At 39.7% G+C, this 21,911-nt stretch overlaps 1 protein-coding gene across 3 annotated transcripts in view; it reads left to right on the top strand.

The window, feature by feature from the left end:
- Window positions 1-21,911, top strand: part of PCSK6 (proprotein convertase subtilisin/kexin type 6) — a 190,622-nt gene that overhangs the window by 68,313 nt on the left and 100,398 nt on the right. For all 3 annotated transcript variants that reach the window (XM_047086733.1, XM_047086734.1, XM_047086735.1), the window contains exon 6: window positions 1,248-1,336. In XM_047086733.1, coding sequence (XP_046942689.1) covers window positions 1,248-1,336 — 89 coding nt within the window. The remainder of the gene's footprint in view (window positions 1-1,247; window positions 1,337-21,911) is intronic.

The raw sequence follows: 21,911 nt of genomic DNA on the forward strand, positions 1-21,911 counted from the left end.
ATGATGCTTGCCAAGGTGCATTCTCCCTCCATATAGTGTTTTGCTTTTCTGTAGAGTCCCTAGTGAGGTTCAAATACTGGTGCCCTCTCTGTGCTGTGCAGGGAGGTTTGGCCAGGCTGATATGTTCAACACAACAGACACAGAGCTCCCCAGAGCCCGCCAAGGCCCCAGCCCTGAGGGCTGCTTTCCTGCCTCACGTCCCAAGGTGCCCCTTCCTGCTCAGCAGCGAGCACGCCTGGGGCGCAGGGTGCCTCATTTCCCCGCCACACATCCAGGGGGCAGGGAGGAATGATCCAGACGCGATGCAGTGACCCATGAAGGATAGGATTGAATCTGGGCGAGACATGGAGCTCCGTGACACTGTGAACAGCCCTGGCCGTGGGGCCGCACGAGGTCCACAGAAGGACAAATGACCCCCCCACCAGAGGGTAGCACGCAGACCCAGGACTCTTTTAAAAGACGGTTTTAAATTTGAATCAATGATTCTAATCCCCTGTGGACTCTCCTCAAAGATGTGCTGTTTAAACTCGCCCGTATTTTGGCCTCTGCTAGAGGAATTGCCTGGATGCAGCACGTTGGAAAATGGAGTCATTACCGAGGAAAGCAATTTGTTTTTTCTGGTAATTTCTTCATAGTCCCTCCGCTACTGTTGAGTGTCCAATTTCGAGCACTCTTCCTCAGCTCCGGCTTAAATGGCCATGGAGGTGAAGGGGGGGCTCTCTGCAGGTGAGCATGGGGGTGGCAGGTACACAGGAAACACATTTGTTCTTTCTTCCGTCCCGTCAGCCGGGCAGATGTTTACACCACACCTGCAATGTGCCAAAAGCGGTGTGTTGTCAGTCGTGTGAATGCATAGCTCAGGGTGGGGGAGCCCGGGGACCCTGGGTGCTGGGAGCAGGAGCCCCTCACTTCGGCCTGGGGGTTATGGGGAAGAGCCACCCCCGAGCAGGTGCTCACAGTTTGCGGGGTGGCGGGAAGGTCCTGTTTGCCTGCCTGTCCGTGCCGGTGTGGCGGGGACAGGACCGCCCAGGTCTATGCAAACCCTGGCCTGGTGCCCCCTCCCAGAGGAGCCAGCCATGGGGGGCAGGGTAAGTGGTGTCGAGGAGAGAAGGAGGCAGGACATAGGCTTTTGTGTCCCATCTGGACTTAGGGATAACTGACTGTCCTTGTAGGAGACCCCAGCCTTGCACCGAACCCGCTACAAATCAGGGGGCTGAGCCCTGACTCTGTTTTCTGCTCTGCTTCAGACACGGCACCCGGTGCGCAGGAGAGGTCGCTGCTTCAGCCAACAACTCATACTGCATCGTGGGCATAGCATACAATGCGAAAATAGGAGGTAAGGTCCGGGAGCACACAGCCTGGGAGCTTCAGGGCCCGCTGCAGGGGCGCTGGGGGTCCCTCCCTGCAGGGCTCAGCAGCTGTGCCTCTGGCCTTGGCCTGGCCACAGCCTGAAGCCTCGTGCCCGTGTGCCACGGCCAGGCAGCCAGCACTCAGTGCCCAGGACCTGGAGGCAGAGGCATCGCTCACTGTTTTGGCTGAAAAGCCATCAGAAAGGCACCCTCTCTCTCTTTTCCGATCCTGCTAGTCTGACTCACCATGGTCAACCAGACCACGTTGGTTCCCTGCTGCTCAGAGCCCTATGGCGGCTCCCTGTAACATTCACAACACACTGTACCGTCTTTACCTGGGACCAAGGCCTTTCATTGCCCCAACTCCTGCTCGAGCCTGGTGGCCCACTTCTCCTGCCCCTGCCCCTCAGCATTAGCCAAAGGACATTTGTCATAGTGTCCCCCAGTCACACGTGCTCTTCCCAATTTACGCCTGGACTTGGAACATTCTTCCCATCACCCCAAAGAACTCTCCCCGCCTCTCCCTTTGGCTCAGTCCACTCATGACTTATGGGCAGCCCATGGCAACTCTGCTTCATGAAGTGTCCCCTGAATGTAGCTGTCCTGCCATCTTGTTCACTACAGGCAATGGGGGTCAGCTCTTCCAGGTCCCTGTAAGGAGCAATGTCAAACAGTTACGACATGGTTGACTTAACCGTTGTTAGGTACTCAGGATCCTTAGAATACTGAATGCATTCCTCATACTCACTATGTGCCCAGCTCTCTTCTGGACAGTTATGAAAACCCCAGGTGTTTCTGCTTCCACTTTTGGGCTTCCCCATTTGTGAGTGAAGCCACCCTTGCTAGGAGAAGGCTTGAGAACAGTCTGCCTTCCCCACCTGAGCCTGGCAGTTTGACAATTCAGACTGGCAGTCAGCAAGTACTCCGAGGTAATGAAATGACTGGGAACTGAGCAGGTACATGCCACGAGCGTGAATGGTCCCTGACCGTCCAGATGGTTTGGGGGCACCGCTGTCCTCACATGGGACTCTCAGTTTGGAGGTGCTCATGCTCATTCAACGGCATGCGAGGATGCTGCCTTCCCTGCTGCTTTGCCTTTGCTCAGATGACTTTGCCTTTTGTCTTTGACCCCCTCAGGTCTACTAGGAGCCGCATAGGTGGAGAGGTTGGGCCACGGGTTCTCTGGATCACCCAGTCCTTAGCGGACTTCTTGAATTTTGAAAAGAGAGTCCTCAGCTTTTACTTAACTAGTATGCCCTGCCTGCCCTTTCCCTTGGAAATCTTTGAAGTGACTCGGATTTATCACTTTATGATAACATTAACCACCAAGGGTATGTCCGGCAGACCAAATCTGGACACTCTGTCACCTGGATGCTCCTTTGTGGACAGATGTTGAGATGTTTTAAGTTCTCCCTGGAGGTTCTAATGCATGAATACTCCTAAGAAGTCTCTCCATGAACTGTAGGACCAGGCTGACCCTGGAACCAATCCCACTCCTACTACCCACTAGCTGTGCGTCCTTGGACCTCTCTGAGCCTCGGTTCCTTCACTTGTGGAGGAAGAATGGCAGAGTCAGCTGGCCTGCTGGGTCTGTTACAAGGATGAAGTGAGATGCCATGCATGAAAGCATTGGCTCAGGGCTAAGTCTGCAGGGAGCCTCTGAACAATTCCATTCCTCCTTCTGGAACTCAGAGGCAGAAAAAAAGTGATTTGCGTTGTTGTAAGTGAGAGGTGAACCCCACCTTTGGGGTTGTCTGAGCCCTGCTCCCCCAAAGACCCTGGACTGGTACCACTGACATTCTCTGGGAGCTATTAAAAGTGCAGAATCCTAACCCCCATCCCAGACCTACTGAGTCAGGATCTACATTCTAATAAAATCCCTAGAGGGTGTGACAAAAATGACAGTTTGAGAAGTGCTGGTGTAGAGGGTTCTGGAGTCAGGCAGATAGGTAACACCTGTGTTGTGGACTGTGATGAGCAGCCAGCAGAGTTAACGGAGATAAAGAACCTCCAGAGAAGTACACACGAATATGGTTTGTTCTTGCTCAACGAGATTTGCTCCATACTCATTACAAAATCGTATACCCAAGTTGCCCAAATTCTGAAGAGATCACTTCTATGACCAGGGCTGGAGGACAGGAATATATTTTAATAATGCATTTAATATCTTTGAGCATGAACTGTACACTGTGATACCGTGCTCGCCATCGAAGGGGAGAATAAGGATAAGACCGACACAACCCGGGACCCCCAAGAGCTCCACGGGTCTTTGGGATGAACAGCGTGAACACAAAAGACAGTATGGGACCAAGTACTGAAATGACAGAGGCAGACGGGGTCCCAAGCGTGGCAGGGCAAGCACCTAGTGAGGGAAGAACCACAAGGACACGGCACAAGCTCAACACGGTAGAATTCAACTGGGAATGGAGGAAGTGCAGATAACAAAATAGGATCTGCAGCATGGAGCGTGCCACAGAGGGTTACGGGCCATGGGGTGGGGCTGGCCATGGAGGGGCAAGCTGGCATTGACCCGGGGAACTTGTGGCACCTATGTCCCGAAAGATGCTTGTACACAGGCAGCCACCCCTTCTTCCTCCAAGCTCACCCCTGGACAGGGCAACCTTCAGGCACCCCTAACAGACTCCCTCTCTGAGTCTGCATACCACAGAACTTCTGTGAGATGCCCATGGAACTGACCATGAGCTTGGCCCTTTAACTTTTTGTTGTTGTTGTTAGCTGTTGCTCGAGAAATTAAAGCGTATATCCTAACTTATTCCAATATACCTGGAATTACTAGTATACTACTTCATGTATCATGTATGAGCCTAAAACAGATTATTTGAATTCACACTCACTCTCATCCTTTGTGCTGTTGTTTTTATATTTTACTTCATGTGTTATAAACCCATATGCATTGTTATTCTTGCTTTAAACAGTTGACTTGGAAAATATTAATGGCAAGGAATACATTTACCTACATATTTACCATTCCCAGTGCTCATCCTTACTTTCTAGCTTTGGATTTCTATCTGCTTTCAATTTTTCTTTAGCCTGAGAATTTCTTTTCATGTTTTTTGAGGTGCAGGTGTACTGGTAACAATTTACTCTGCATTTATCTGAAAATGTCTTTATTTTGTTCTCATTTTTTAAAGTTTATTTATTTTGAGAAAGAGAGGGAGAGAGAGAGCACACGCAGGCAAACAGGGGAAGGGCAGAGAGAGAGGGAGAGAGAGAATCCCAAGCAGGCTCCGTGCTGTTACACAGAGCCTGACTCAAGGCTTGATCTCACAAACTGTGAGGTAATGACCTGAGCCGAAATCAGAATTGGACACTTAACCAACTGAGCCACCCAGGCACCCCCTATTTCATTCTCACCTTTAATTTATTTTTTAATGTTTATTTTTGAAAGAGAGAGAGAGAGACAGAGCACAAGTGGGAGACAGGGGAGCAGGCAGAGAGAGAGGAAGACACAGAATCCAAAGCCAGCTCTGTCAGCACAGAGCCTGACATGGGCCTCAAACCCGTGAACCATGAGATCATGACCAGAGCCAAAGTCAGACGCATAACCAACTGAGCCACCCAAGCACGCTTTATTCTCATTTTTGAAAGAAATTTTTCTGCACATAGAATTCTAATGTGACAGGTTTTTCTTTCAACACTTTAAAAATGTTCTTACATTGTCTTCTGGCATCCATTGTTTCTGATGATGAGTCCATTATAATCCCTGTTGTTGTTCCCCCTTTATGTAATGTGATTTCTTTTTTTTTTTTTTCTTTCTGTGTTTTGCCTGTGACTACAATGCCCTTTGGTATAATTTTCTTCATGTTTATCTAGCTTGGGGTTTGCTTTGCTTCCTAGTGGCTTGTTCTTATTTTTTGGTCTAAATCAAACGTGGAAAAATTTCTGCTATTGTTTAATTTTTTTTCAACCCTATTTTCTCTCTCCTCTCTTTGGTCATGGATTATAGTTGTTAGATTGCTTGATACACCTTACAGGTAATTGAGGCTGTGTTCATTTTTTTAAGTCCTTTTTTTCTCTGTGTGTTGCAAATTATATGATTTCTATTGCACTATCTTCAGGTCCGTTAATACTATCTTTTGTTGTGTCTAGTCTGTTGTTAAATCCATCCAGTGATTTTTTTTTTTAACTTTCAGATCTTGTGCCTTCCTTTTGTCAAAGTCCATTTGACATCTTTTTACTGTTTCCAAATCTTTCCTGAGATTCTTCTTCTTTTCACCCATTATTTCTATCTTTTGTTTTAGATTCTTTAACGTATTTAGAAGAGTTACTTTAAAGACTTGTTCTACTAATTCCAATATCTGGGTTATTTGTGGTTATTTCTAATGGTTGAGTTAGGAATAGGGTCATATGCTCCTGTTTCTTTGCTCGTGGCTGGTAAATTTTTACTGTGTGCTAGCCATTGTTGTGCTACATTGTAGAGACTACATTCTATGATCTTTGAATGCTGTACAGTTTTGTTCTAGCAGTCAGCTCAACTTGAACTTGTGATGGTTTGATTATTAATTTTTTTATGGTTGATCTCTTTCTGATTTGCTCTTAGCCTTAGGGAAAATTCTTTATCCCAACCACATGGTCTTTACTCTTAGATTGTGACCCTTTGGGCATTTCAGTGGAAAGACTGAAATGTTTACCAAAACCTCTTACTTGGCGAGACTCAAACGCTAAATTGACTCCCCTGTAATGGGCAGCAGCTGAAGTATCTGCTCAGCTCATTCAGCTTCCAGCTGTTCTTTTCCTCTTGAACTTCTTAGAGTCTTTCCCAAACACGTTTAGCTCAGGGGACAGCTAAGTGTTTGAGAGGAGTTTATATGTCCTCTTCTGTAGCTCTCATCTTTCTGAGATTTATCTCAATTTCCAGCTGCTCTAGCAGTCCCAAACTCTATCCCATACTCCCCAGGAGAGCTAGATTGCACTTTCCTGCTTGAGTTCTAGCCTCTCCATATGAAAAGAATTGGGGAGCTCCCCCAGAAGAAAAGTTACGTAAACTTGCATCATACCTAATATGGTTCCCATCTTTCAAGAACTGAATCCCGTGCCTGCCTCTGTCTTCTTCTGGTTGCTTTCCAATGACCTTAAGATGTTACATTTCTATTTAATAACTATTGTGTTGAGAATTTATAATTATTATTTTTAGAGGAGTTAGCATGATAGAATCTACTCTGCAGTTATTAGAACTAAAACTTGTGATTTATATTTCTTTACCAAATAGATGGTGTATTAGGTATCTATTGCTGCTTGACAGTTACTACAAAATGTAGCTGCTTGAACAACAAACATTTGTTATCTCTGCCCCTCCCCTGCTCATGCTCACTCTCTCTCTCAAAATAAATAAATGAATAGACTTAAAAAACACTCATATATACAGATAGATGGATGGATGGATAGTAGATGGATGGCTATTATTTCATTGGCATTTGATCATTCTCTACTTGTTTTTAGTCAGATATGTACAGCTTAAAATAAATATAGCTTAATCTTACACAAACATAACACAATTAAATCAAACTGGATAATTGCTGGACTCCAGATTTAATTTTATGTTTACATTTTATTTGTTTAATGTTTAATTTTATGCTTAATTTGATTGATGTAGATGTAACAGAAGAAAAAGAAACTTGAAATGAAGACATTGCTGAACTTCACATAAACATTTCATTGTAATGAAATATTTTCCAAATAGCCCTTTTCAGTTAGTAAAAACAAAACAAAACCCAAGATTGTGAAAATCTTTAAGAAGCCAAAGTTACTTTTCTAATGCCTAATTTGACATTATGTGAATTTAATAGAAAAAAACAAACTTAACTTGAAATGAAGGAATTGCTGGACTTTACATACATATTTCATTATGATGAAATATTTTCTCAAATAATCCTCTAAGTTTTTTTTTTAAAGAAAACCAAGATTATGAAAATCTTTTAAGAGTCTAGGGTTCCTTTTTTTTTAATTACCTGTTTCCCATATTAGATAATTAGTACTTCAGTTTCTTCTCACATTCTCACCCTCATACCTTGATTCAGATTTTTGTCATTGTCCTTACATTGTCAGGGTTTGATTGTAATCATCTGTCACCGTGATTCTCCCACTTGTTCAGTCTTGCCACCATCATTTTCAGCATGGCATCTCCATTCCCGAATTATTTTTTTAAGTTTATTTATTTATTTTGAGAGAGAGAGAGCATACCAATGCATGATACAGGGGAGAGGCAGAGAGAGAGGGAGAGAGAGAATCCCAATTAGGCTCTGTTTTGTCAGCCCGATGCAGGGCTTGGTCCCCCAAACCCTGAGATCATGATCTGGGCCAAAATCAAGAGTCAGACGCTTAACCAACTGAGCCACCCAGGCACCTCTCCATTCCTGAATTATTTCTTTTGATTCATCTCTTAGTTGACTGGATTTCATCACTGAGTGTTTTTCAGGAAAGGCTAACAGGTGCTGTCTCTCCCTAGTTCTTTCATCTTTGAGAATGCCCAAAAGTTGCCTTTACACTTGAATTATATCTGTGTTATCTATTATATCTTTATAGAACTTAGCAAACATCCCCTTGTTTGTCCACTAGATTCAGTGTTGTTTGGACAAGTTTGAGATCAGCCTGATTTTTCCCCCGGTAGGTGATTTGACTTTTTGGCTTGTGTAAAATTCTTCCTTTAAACATGAAGTCTAGTAGTTTTGCTGAACCACCTATGGATGAGGATTATTCTCTAGCAGCTGTTCTTGGGAATCAATATTATTGAAAAGATCTGGGTATTTTTTTTTCAGGCAAATTTTCTTCTGTTATGGTTTTGAATATTTTGGGCTCTATATATGCAGTTCTACTCTTCATGTATACCATTTATACATATGTTGGATTTCTATTTCTTGGCTTCTATATTTCTTTCTGATCATATTTAACTTTTTGTTTCCTTTCCATTTTATTTATTTATTTATTGTTAATTATTTTTAATGTTTTATTTATTTTTGAGCGAGAGAGGGAGGGAGGGAGATACAGATTCCGAAGCAGGCTCCAGGCTCTGAGCTGTCAGCACAGAGCCCAATGTGGGACTCAAACTCGTGAAGCACGAGATCATAACCTGAGCTGAAGTTGGACGCTTAACTGAGACATATAGACATCCCTACTTATTTATTTTTAATTTTTATTTTTTCAATTTTTCTCAAGCTTGTCCTCCAGTTCTTTGGGAATTTTGCCAAAGTGTTTTTGCCTAGAGAAAACTCCAATAAAGGCTTTCATTTATTTTTCTTCTTTTTTTTTAAGTTTATGTATTTATTTGGAGACAGCGGGACAAAGGGAGAGAGAGGGGGAGAGAGAGAATCCCAAGCAGACTCCACACTATCAGGGCAGAACCCAATGTGGGGCTCAAACTCATGAACTGTGAGATCATGACCTGAGCCAAAGTTGGACCCTTAAGCAACTGAGCCACCCAGGCACCCCAAGGCTTTCATTTGTAACATTGTTTAATATTTTCCTTCTATTTCTGTCCTAAGGATGAACACACTTTGGACCCCTTTCTTTTGTCTGGTCATGTTTTCATCGAATCCTTATATATCCTTGATCTCTTGCTTCAGAGAGAAATTACATTTTCCTTAAGTTATGGAGAAATGTTTGTTTATATATTTATTATTTTCTTGCACTTATGCCCCCTTTTTCCTTATTTCTTGCAGCATTGTTGCACAGATGTTATGCTGCTCACTTTCTGGTTATTAATAATGACTAGCTGGAGAGTAGGTGAAGGCTTTCTCTCTAGGTTGGTAAGATGCTAGAATATGGGGGGTGAGGGGTGGGAGGAGCAGAGAAGAGAGCAAGGCTGCAAGTATTGAGAACTTGTGTTTGTGGACCCAGATCCTTCTCTTCTGCCAATCTAGTAGCTGAAGAGGTCTCCTCCCCTCACTAGTGAATTAGCATTAACTCACATTATGCTCACCACAGTGGGGATGGGGCAGAGTTGGCTGTCACTTAACTTTTTCTCCTCCAACAAACCATGTCACAAAAAAAAAAAATGCCTGTTCTTGGAAAGATGGTGTGTGTCTGTGTGGTTCCTGGTTAGACCTCACTGTTTCTAAAATAATAGACTTTTCATTTTTGCTGTGAAAACAATGCAGTGTGACAAAGAAACATCCCCCCTCCACCAGCCACCCCCCCTCACCCTGCCCCCACCGCCACCCCTGTTCCAGCCACAAGGCCCTCAGGTGCATTACCTACTTTATGGAGAAATGATAAATCCTAGGGAATCACAGAGGCATGTGTCACCTTTATTGTTTTCAGAGAGGAAAGTGGGGGTACTCCAAATTTAATTGGAAGTCCCTTTCATTTCAGAGAAATTTTCACTTTTTTAAGTTTTAAGTTGTACATTGATGATTTGTGCCTTTTTTTCTATATGTAATATTTCAATAAAAATCTGTTTAAAATTTTTTATGTTGTTAGATTAATTATTTTTGTGACTCTTGGGTTTGGGCTGTTGCTTAGAAAAGCCCAAGATAATAGATTGATTGTCCTGTATTTCCTCTAAAACTTAGTTTTAGAAGAATAGTTCATCTTAAAACTTTTATGGTTTTGTCTTTTGCATTTAGCTTTTTAATTCATATGGAATTTATTTCTGTGCATGGTGTGAAGGAGAGATCTAACTTTATTTTTCTCCATAGTTAATATTTACTGATCTCCACATGCCACCTTGATCCTCCATTGTCTCATTAGTTTCATTAGCCTATTTGTTCTTAATCCCTAAACAATACCTCACTTTTAAGTATATTATAGTTTAAGAGGATTTTTTTTGATAACTTATAGGACAAATTTCTTCTTATGGTTCTTTTTCAAAAATTTCTTGGCTATTCTTGCACATTTTCTCTTTCAGATGAACTTGAGAATCTGCTTGTCAAGTTCCATAAAAAATCCTGTTGGGATTTTGATTGGGATTGCATGGAAATTATAGATTAATTGGGGGAGAATTGACATCTTTACAATATTGAGTCTTCCCACCCAGGAACATGGTATGTTTTTATTTATTCAGGTCTTCTTTGACATCATTTAAAAGTGTTATCGCTATCTTCATATCAATCTGATGCATTTCTTGTTAGGTTTATATCCAGGTTGATTTTTTTAAATTATGTTTTCAATTGGTTATTATTGAAATGAGTATAGGAAAATGACTGATTTGTGTGTGTTGGGTATTTGTATCTGGCCGCCTTAATGAACTCTGTTGGTGCTATTATTTTTTGTTTTCTTGGCTTTTCCAGACAGATGGAAATAAAAGTTCTCTATAAATGTAATGGTGGTTTTTATCTCTTTAAAAACTCTCATTTCTTTTTCATGTCTTATTTCAATGTATAGGGACTCCTGATGAATATTAAATAGTGGTGGTTTGTAGGTTTTGTTTTTTTGTTTCCTGCTTATACAGGAATGTTCCTAGTATTGTGCCATTTGTAGATGTCTTCTGTAGGTTTTCTGTAATTATTTTTTATTAAATTAAGGAAATTTTTATATTCCTAGATTTCTAAGAGGTTTGATCAGGAATGGATCTATTGACTTTTATCACATGCTTTTTAAAAAGCATCTACTGAGGTAATTATAATGCTTTTCAAGTTTACTATTTAATCTGTTTAATTTAGTAAATTACAGTAATAGATTTCCTAACAATGGAAATTTCATTCTTCCATTCTTAGAATAAGTTCTACCTGATTATGAGTATTGTTCTTTTAATACACTGCTTGCCGTGTTCAATTGTTAATGTGTTATACCTGGTTTTTTAATCTTTACTTGTAAGATAGATTGAACTACAGTTACTGTGTTTTGTGATGTCTGTCTCTAGTTTAGGTATCAGAATTATGCTGGTTTTATAGAATGAGTAAGGAAGTTTTCTATCTTTTACTGTGCTCTGAAACAGTTCATATACTGTGGACATTGCCTGCTATCTTAAATGTTGCCAGGGCTGAAAAATCAGTCTGACCAGACAGGGTGACTCTTCAAAGGACTAAGTCTATTCAGGTTTTCTATTTCCCCCTGAGGAAATTTTGGTAGTTAAGTTTTCCTACAAAATTATTCATTTCTCCAGATTTTCAAATTTATGACCTATAAATTTAATATTGTATTCTTATAATTTAAAAGACATATCCTCCACATTCATACTTGTAATTGTTCTTAATCTTATTTGTGGCATCTTTCCTTTTTTTCCTTGATTAGACTAGATAAATTTGCTGTTGTATGAAATAGGTTTTTTCCCAAGAGCAAGATTTTGATCCTTATTATTATTATTATTTGAGTTTTTTGTTTTCTAATTATGAATTCTACTTTTCTTTTCTTATTAATAATTCCTTTGGCTTTTTAATTTTTATTATTGGTGTCTTTTACTAGCTCCTTGAAAAGAATGCATAGTTCTTATTTTCAGGCTTTGATGTGCTCTAATAAGTAAATAAGTGTTCTATATATTTTCTTCTCATTACCTATCTCTGGCTTTAATTTTACAGTGCTCTTATTGTTATTTGTTGCTGAATAATTTTTTTCAGCTTTGATTTTTCTTTTCAACTCAAGAGTTATTTATAAGGGATTTAAATTTTTTTCCAACTGGATAGATTTTTTTTTGGCACTCCTTTTGTTGCTAATTTTCATTGCAACATGCTATGCTAACTTCATTGCATTGAGATCAGAGACTGTGTTCTGTATAATTTCTGCCTTTTGGAATTTGTTGAGTGTTTCTTTGTGGTGTAATGCATGTTCAATTTTTGTAAATATCCCAGTGGGTTTTTGAAGAGTTTTTATTCTATGCTTATTGAGTACAAAAATCTATATAAACTAGATCAGAGGTTGCAACTGGGGGCCCACAGATTGCCTTGGCCTATATGTGTGTTTTGTGTGACCCACACAAATGTTTTTTTGTTTTTGTTTTTTAACGTAAGCGAATATTTACAAATCAAGGGATTTTACATTAAAATACAGATTTGGAGTTTGTCTTGAAAAATTAGAAGCTCTGGCCATGCTGGACCTCATCACTTCATGGCAACAGTTAGCTGGAACAGTGACTGTTCTTTCAAAGAGCTGTTCATGTATCTCCCTCACTGCTTAGCTTGATAGACCTGTCTACCTCAGCCATTTGTCCTGCCTTCCTGGTGCCTGTAGGAATCTCTGTCACCTGTGTGCCTGATCAAACTCATTCAAAGGTTTGGGAGTCTTGCACTCCATCTGGCTGGTCAGTTTCCAAGAAGGGATGTTTGTCTCCATGGTGACTGTGGATTTGTTGGTTTCTCTCAATCTTTGGTGTATAAATTTCATAGCTATGTTACAAGGCGCACAAATGTTATCATCTCTTGCTGGTGTGATGAATCTTTCTTTAATCACTGTAAAAATCCTCTCTGTTTCATTCTCTTTTTGCCTTTAATTGTTCTTTGGCTGGTAATAATACTGCCATACCTGCTAAGTTATTTTATGATCATTTTCCTCATATATTTTTCATTCTTTTATTTTTAACCTTAGTTCTGTAAACGACATTTATTTACATTTTTTGTGTGTGTGCAATCTAAGAATTGCTTCAAAGAGAGAACTTGATATGTTCACACCTGTTCTGATTTCAGATGTATTTAGGTTTATATCTGTTACCATATTTTCCTTTCTCTTAATTAACTTACTTAGTTTCTTTATTTTTTCTGTTTTTTCTTTCTTTCTGTTTCGTTACTTCCCTGCCCTTTGCCAGATAGATAAAGTTTCTTTCTCTCTTCTTTGTTCCCTTTCATCCTGATGGCTTGAAATTTCTGTCTTTCTCATCACCTGAAGCACACGTACTTGAATTTATATTCTCCTACACTGTTTAGCATTAATCAGTACCTATCCCCCTTCTCCTGAGCAAAACAAGAACCTTACCATAGTTCCCCTTCCTTCTGCCATCTTATCTTCTCCTTCATCACCTCCCCAAATTGGGGACATCCAGGATTTTCACTCCTTATTGTTATTAACAGGTTTACATTATGCAACAACAGTTATGTCAGCTTAACCATAAAGGTGGACCAGCTTCTTTGGTCACCATTGTCTTGGGTGCTGGGAGAATCCCTAAACTCAGTCTTCCAGCTCTCTGATACCCTATCTATTTAGTTGGTAAATATTGAAAATAGGTTCCCTTCTAGAACTTCTGGTTGATGTTTTAAATTAAAGTTTTATTTGAAATAATGGTAGATTCACATGCAATTGTAAGAAATAATACACAGAGATCCAACGTATCCTTTACCCAGTTGTCCATAATGGCAATGTCTTGCAAAACAGCAGTACAATATTACAACCAGGATATTGACACAGATACAGTCAAGATACAGAATAGTTCCACCACCAAAAGGATCCTTCATGTTGTCCTTTTATAGCCACACCTACTCATGCTGTAACCCCATTCCTTAATGCCTTCACAACCAATAATCAGTTTCCCATTTCTATAATTTTGTCATTTCAAGAATATTATATAAATGAAACTATATACTATGTAGCCTTTGGGATTGGTGTTTTCACCTTACTGTGATTCTTTAGAGATTCATCTAGGTTGCTGTGTTTATCAGTCGTTTGTTCCTTTTTGTTGAAAAGTAGTGTTCTGTGATATGGATGTACCACAGTCACCCATTGAAGGACATCTGGATTGTTCCTAGGTTTGGGTTATTAAAATAAAGCATCTAGAAATATTCTTGTATAGGTTATGTGAAATTAGTCCTCATTTCTTCGGGATAAATACCCAGGAGTGCAATTACTGGGTTGTATAAGTTACAGGTTTATTTTTTCAAGAAACTGGCAAATTATTTTCCAGAGAAGCTGTAGCATTTTACATTTCCACTAGCAATATATGAATGATACAGTTTCTTTGCATGCTTGCCAGTAATTGGTAACATCACTTTTTAATTATAGCCCTTCTGATGAGTATGTAGTGATATTAATTTTCATTTCCCCAAGGCTAGTTATATTGGAAATCTTTTCATGTGTTTGTCATATATATATATATATATATATACACATACATATACATATATATACGTATATATATATATACACATATATATACGTATATATATATATATGTGTGAAATGTCTCTTCATATTTTTTGTTCATTTTCTAATTGTAATGTTTGATTTTTTTTAACTGTTTAGTGTTGATGGTTTTTTACATATCCTACCTACTAGTCCTTTGATGATTATGTTGCTTGTGAATATTTTCTCCCATTGTGTAGCTTGTGTCTTCATTCTCTTTAACAGGGTTTTTTGCAGAGTAAAAGTTTTAATTTTGATGAAATCCACTTAGCAATTTTTCCTTTTATAGATCGAGGTCTTTGATATCAAAGAACTCCTTGCCTTGTCTTAGATTCCAAAGATATTCTATTTTTTTTTTTATAAAAGTTCTATGGTTTTATGTTTTACATTTGAATTCCATCTTTGAAGATCCAACTGTGAGTTGATTTTGTATAAGGTGTAAGACAGGTCATGCTTTCTTGTTTTGTTTGCCTATGGATGTCCAATTTTTCCAGCACCTTTTGTTGCAATGCCTGTCTTTTTTCCATTGAGTTACTTTTGCACTTTTGTCAAAATTCAGATGGGCATGTTTGTGTGTCTTTCTGGGTTCTATGTTCAGTCCATTGATCTATGTGTCTGTCCCTCTGTCAGTGCAGCACAGTCTCGATTACTGTGGCAATATATAAGTTTTGAAACACGGTAAACTGATTGCTCCCACTTTCTTTTTCAAAATTATTTTAGTTGTTCTAGTTCTTTTGCCTTTCCATACAGGTTTTATCATTATCTTGTCAATATCTACAGAAAAATCTTGCTAGGCTTTTGGTAAGGATTGTGTTAAACCTATACATCAGTTGGGATAATTGACATCTTTACTAAGCTGAGTCTTTTAACTCATCCACTATGTCTCTCCATTTATTTAGGTCTTTAGTTTCTTTTATCAGTACTGTGTGGCTTTCAGTGTACAAGTCCTATACATTTTTTGTTTATATTTACACCTAAAAGTTGCATTTTATTTTTAGTAATGATAAAGAGCATTGCATTTTGAATTTTGATAGCCATGTGTTCATTGTTAATGTATAAAAATGTAATTGTTTTTGGTATGTTGATCTTGTATCCTGCGATCTTTCTGAACTTACTAACTTGTTCTAAGAGTAGATTCCTTGAGGTGTTATACTTGATAATGTCATCTGCAAATAGGGGTAATTTTATTTCTTCTTTCTGATCTACACGCCTTTTATCTTTTCTTGACTTATTGCCCTGGCTTGAACTTCCAACCTAGAATAAACATCCTTACCTTGTTCCTGATTTTAGGAAGAAAGCATTAAGACTTTCACTGTTATGCATGATGTTACCTATAGGTTTTGTAGATGCCCTTTAGCAAGCTGACAATGTTTCCTTCCGTTTCTAGTTTTTGACAATTTTTTTAAAAATAAATGAGTGTTGAATTTTGTCACTGCTTTTTCTTTAGTGAGTGATATGATTGTGTGATTTTTCTTCTTTAGCTTGTTAATATGGTAGGTTATATTGGTTCATTTTTGGATATTGATCTAGCATAGAACTATGGAATAAATCCCATTTGGTAATGGTATTTTCTTTTTATATGTTATTGAAATCTGCTTACCATTATTTTATTAAGGATATTTGTGTATATATTCATGAGGAGTTTTGGTCTATTATTTTCTTTTTCTTCCTTCCTCTTTCTTTCTTTCTTTCTTTCTTTCACCACCTTTGTCTAGTCTTTTTGTTTTTGTTTTTTTTTTAATCAGGGTGATGCTAGCTTCAGTAAAAGAATTGGCAAGTGTTCCCTCATCTTTTATGTTCTGAGAGTGATTGTGTAGAATTGGTATTAATTCTTTAAACTTTTGGTAGAATCTTCCAGTGAAACCATATAGACCTAGAGATCTTTGGGGGAGATTTTTTTTTTTAATTACAAATTCAATTTCTTGAAAAGTTATAGGGCTATTCAAATTATCCATTTCATATTGAGTGAGTTGTACTAGTTTGTATTTTTTGAGGACGTGGTCCATTTGTCTAAGTTGTCAAATTTATGTGTGTAGAGTTGTTTGTAGTATTACCTTACATACACTTTTGATGTTTGTAGAGTCTGTGGTGATATCCTCTTTCATTGCTGAAACTGTTAATTTGTGTCTTTTTTTTTCTTTGTCATTCTCATTCTTGCTAGAAGTTTATCAATTTTGTTGATCTTTTCATAAAACCAGCTCTTTGTTACACTTATTCCAGTGTTTTTGTTTTCAATGTCATTGTCTTGTGCTCTTATCTACACTGTTTCCTTCCTTCATCTTACTTTGGGCTTGCTTAGTTAGCTTTTCTTTTTCTAGGATCTTAAAGTGAATGCTTAGGTTATTGATTTAAGACTTTTCCTCTTTTCTAACATAAACAATAATGCTATAAATTTCCCTCTCAGCAGTTTAGCTGTGTCTCCCATATTTTTTAACTTTTTTTTCTTAAGTTTATTCATTTATTTTGAGAGAGACAGAGACAGTGTGAGTGGGGGAGGGGCAGAGAAAGAAAGAAAGAGAGAAAGAATCCCAAGCAGGCTCTGCACTGTCAGCGCAGAACCCGAGTGGGGCTCAAACTCACAAAACCATGACATCATGACCTGAGCCAAAATCAAGAGTCAGATGCTTAACCGAGGGAGCCACTCAGGTGCCCCTCCCATATGTTGATACATTGTATTTTCAATTTTGTTAAGTTCAGTGTTTTTTTTTTTTTCATTGAGACTTCTTGCACCCATCAATAATTTAGAAGTATTTTGTTTCCAAGTGTTTGGAGATTTTTCTGTTATCTTTCTGTTACTGATTACTAGTTTGATTCCACTGTGGTTGGAGAACACATTCTGTGTTAGTTCCGTTCTTTTGAATTTCATGAGATTTGTTTTATGACACAGGAGCTAATTGATTTTGGTATAAGTTTTGTTGGCACTTGTAAAGAATGTGTATTCTCCTGTTGTTGAGTGGAGTGTTTTAAAAACATTGATGAGAACCTTTTTGATGATGGTGTTGATGAATTCATCTATATCCTTACTGATTATATGTGTAGTTGTCCTCTTAATTGTTGTGAGAAGAGTGTTGAAGTCTTCAACTATAACTGTGGATTTGCATATTTCTCCTTTAGGTTCTATCAGTTTTCAAACATTTTGCAGCTTATTGTTTGGTGCTTATACATTTGGATTACTACGTCTTTTGGTGAATTAGTCCTTTTATCATTATAAAATGTCTGTTTCTGTCTATAATAATTTCCTTTGCTCTATAGTCTGTCTCATATTAATATAGCTAGATTGGTTTTGATTTAAGTTTTGATATTAATGATCTATAATGACATATTTTTTTCTGTCCTTTACTTTCATCCTACCTGTATTGCTATATTTGGTTTTTTTTTTTTTAACGTTTATTTATTTTTGAGAGAGAGAGAGAGACAGAATCTGAAACAGGCTCCAGGCTCTGAGCTGTCAGCACAGAGCCCGACGCGGGGCTCGAACCCACAAACTGTGAGATCGTGACCTGAGCCGAAGTCAGACGCTTAGCCGACTGAGCCACCCAGGCGCCCCTGTATTGTTATATTTGAAGTGAGTTTCTTGTAGACAGCATATATTTGAGCCATGTTTTTTAATCCATCCTGCCAATCTCTGTCTTCTAATTGCCATATTTAGACCATTTATACTTAATGTAATTACTAGTGTGTTAGGACTTAAGTCTGCTATTTTATCTTTTGTTTTCTGTTTGTTCTTTCTGTTTTTAGTTTCTTTTGTTTTCTTGCCTTCGTATGGGTAACTTGAATGCTTTTTAGAATCCATTTTGTTTATCTCTAGCCTTTTAAAGTTTATCTTCTTGTATAGCTTTCTTAGTGATTGCTCGTGGTATTACATTATATATACATATCACAGTCTTTGAGTGTTATCATTTTACCAGCTTGAGTGAGGTATGGAAACCTTACCTCTCTTACATCCTATTACCCTCTCCTCTTTGTAATTGTCTGAAATATTTCTCTATGTACATCTAGAACCACATCAGACAGTATTATAATATTTGTTCTATTCATCAAACATAATTTAGAAAACTCAAGAGAAGGAAAGCCTATTGTAGCTGAAGGTTTATGTGTCTTGCCAGACTTGGATAGAGTTTAGTCATTATATCTTCTAGTACTTCTTCAGCCCTTCCCTACTTCTCCTCTCCTTCTGGGACTCCAGTGACATGATGTTAGATCTTTTGTTATAGTTGCAGAAGTCTCTCAGACTCTGTTTACTTTTATTGAGTTTGTTGTTGTTATTTTGTTTTATTTTTTAGTCTGTTTTCTCTTTGTTGTCAGACTGGACAATTTCTATTTTCTGTCTTCCAATTCACTCTGTCTTTCTTCTTTCTGTCCACTGCATTCTGTTGTCAAACTCATTCATTTCATTTTTTACTTTATTATATTTTCAATTCTAAAATTTCAACTTTCATATTATTTCATATTGCTGTCTTCTATTTCTTTGCTGAGACTTTCTATTTCTTTATTGAGGTTTTATATATTTGTTCATTTGTTTCAAGCATATTTGTAATTGCTCATAGAAATGTTTTCATTATGGCTGCTTTAAAATCTTTATCATATTATTCTGACATTCCCTGTTACCTCAGTGTTGGCATCTATTGATTGTCTTTTATCATTCTGTCTGAGGTGTTGCTAGTTCTTGGTATGATGTATGATTTTCAGTTGAAACCTGTACATATTTGTATTATGTTATGAAGCTCTGGAAATTATTTATTTATTTGTTTGTTTAATGTTTATTATTTTGAGAGAGAGAGACAGAGTACAAGCAGGGGAGGAGCAGAGAGAGAGAGGGAAACACAGAATCCAAAGCAGGCTTCAGGCTCTGAGCTGTCAGCACAGAGTCTGACATGGGTCTGAAACTCACAGACTGCAAGATCATAACCTGAGCCGAAGTCAGACCCTTAACCAACTGAGCCATCCAGACGCCTCTCTGGATCTTATTTAAACCTTCTGTTTTAGATGGCTTTCTCTGACACTACAAGGTTGCTGAAGGGGGACCCACTGCTTCATCATTGCCAGGTGTAGGTAGACATCCAAGTCCACTCACTTACCCACTGTTGGCATCTGAAAATGGGAGAGCTTCTCCTCAGTGCTGAGCAGGGTGTGAGTTCCAGCTTTCCATGTGGTCTCTATTGACACTGCAGGGGTTCACCTTGTTACTGTGGTTGATGATGAAAATTCTGACTCACCACCAGGCCTCCTGATATGACTCCAGTGGGGAGGGAGAGACATCTTCTCACTGCCAGGTAGGGTGGAAGGCCAAGCTTCCCCACAAGATCTTTACTGACACTATGGGAATGAGCCCCTTTTTTGGTTGCCAAGGGGAAAGACCTGCTCCTTAATTGCCCTTTTCTGACATCAACTAGGAAGGATGTTGAGGTTCCTCATTACAGCCTTGCAGGGGTAAAGGTCTAGGCTCCCCACTTGGTCTTTGCTGCTGTGGGTAGAGGTAGTACCACAATGTCGTCTGTGGCGTTTGGCTAGAGTAGAGTGGTTCTTGTGTGAAAAGTTTCTCTCTTGCTGTGTTGCCCTTCCTTGGTGCTTTGGCTAGAGGGAACAGGCTTTGGGGGATTCTTTTTTGGTCTGTTCCCATTGACGCTTCCAGGCTGCCAGCATCTCCATTTCCAAGTCCCCAGATATGTGAGACAAAAAGAATCCCAGGGAACTTACCACCATGTTGTTCCTTGGGTCCTGAGATCTCTGGATAGTCTGCCTTCTCTCTACCTTTCAGAGTCTTGTGTCTCATTCTTACACAGTGTCCAGAGTTTTGGCTTTTCTTAGGAGGAAGAATGGGGAGAAGTGCTTCTACTCCATGTTCCTGGAAGCAGAAGTCTTCTAGTTGATTTTTTTTCATAGACGCACTACTTTCTTGCATCATTTTAAAGATATTAACAATACTTGCTTTGGGAATTTTTTCCCATTTGCTTCATTAACCATTATCTCCTTGGCTTCCTCTTATTGATGCCATTCTGTTTAGCTTTTTCATTTGGGGGTTCTCTTTCTTGATGTTGGTTTTCCTCCTAATTGCTGATTATTGGTTGTGCGCACTTGTGTTTGTGCTCACAGATCCTTGTCTGCTTGTGGTGTTTGTCAGTCCTGATGGCAGCAGTCTGTCTATGACGTGGGCGGGGGGTGGGACCTGCTGCTGGATCATATTACTTCTGGCAGGGTGGTAGGTGGCCTCCCCGTCCCACCTTCTCTGGCCTCAGTGTTGGCATCTGAATAAAGCCTGCTGCTGCTCACTGCTCAGCCTGGAGGAGGTGGAGGCTAACCTGCTTCTTTAGCTCCCCACACTGACGCCTGCTCAGGGACCCCTCCTGTGCTTGCACACCAGGCCTCTGGATCCCAGGATTTCACACCCTTCTGAAACCTCCTGCTGGTTAATCCCATCTGCTTGCTGTCTTTCCACAGTTCCTTGAAAGGTCTCATCTTCTGATCTTGTTTTCCAAGGCTTTTACTGATTTTTTTTTCCTTCTCTTTTTCATGTTATCTCTGAGGATTTGGGCCCCAAGGAGAGGTAGACTGATCACTGTTTTCCTGCATGGTCCAATCTGCTTAGTGTTTTTATTGTGATGATGGTAACAGCTCTCTCCACTTGCTGTTGGCATCTCATCCTCAGACCGATCGTGAGTTGGAATTACTACAGCCATTTTCTACCAGGGGAAACCGATAATCAGAGAGGTTACCCACCATGCCCAGGCTCACACAGCCGCTAGGAGGCAGAGCCAAGATGTGAACTCAGACCCGTTGACTTGAAGCCTGAATTGTCCCTTTGCGGTGGTATCTCTTTAATGCTGAGACATAGCGGGGATGGGGTGAGGACAGCTGCCACCAAGCCCTGTGAGCAGGAACAGAAGCAAAAAAGAAGGTTCCGTGGTGTGCATGTGTATTCTTGTCCTTGACTGAATTCATATTCCTTCCAAACATAATTTCGACCTTGTTTCCTTATTCTAGCCTAAAATAGAATAAGCTAGATTTTTCAGCCTCCTCTCATGGTGGGAATAACATAGGAGGGTACAGATGGGTCATTCTTGGCCTCTCTTCTCACTTGACCTTTTGTTTTATGCCCATCTCAGCCTATTGATAGTAATGCTATCCTTTGCTATTGGCTAGAAATGCCGGGGGGGGGGGGTGGTGTCGCTCACCGGAGCCCCAGGTGAGCCTGACGCAGACATCTCCCCTTTCCAAACCAGTGTTACAACTGGATGGCCCCTTGTGGTTCTTATGATTGCAAAACACCCTTCAGCAAAACCATCAGGAAACAGAAAAATAGAAGTTTATTACCAATGACCTGGAATTGACACAGCACACCTGGGGGTCACATAGCAGGGTTGGAGATACAGAGAGAGAGAGAGAGAGAGAGAGAGAGAGAAAGAGAAAGAGTGCATGCACAGGTGGGATGTATTGGGGCATCTGCTCTCACTGGGGCTGAGGGTGGGAACCTAGGGCTTCATGGGCTCACTCTATTGGTCAATTTAAAATATGGGCAGGGCACCTGGCTGGCTCAGTCAGTAGAGCATGCGACTCTTGATCTTG

Source organism: Lynx rufus, unplaced genomic scaffold (assembly GCF_022079265.1).
Source record: "Lynx rufus isolate CCGP_SWC_20201006 ecotype Redwood Valley unplaced genomic scaffold, mLynRuf1.p SCAF_21, whole genome shotgun sequence".
Lineage (NCBI taxonomy): Eukaryota > Metazoa > Chordata > Mammalia > Carnivora > Felidae > Lynx > Lynx rufus.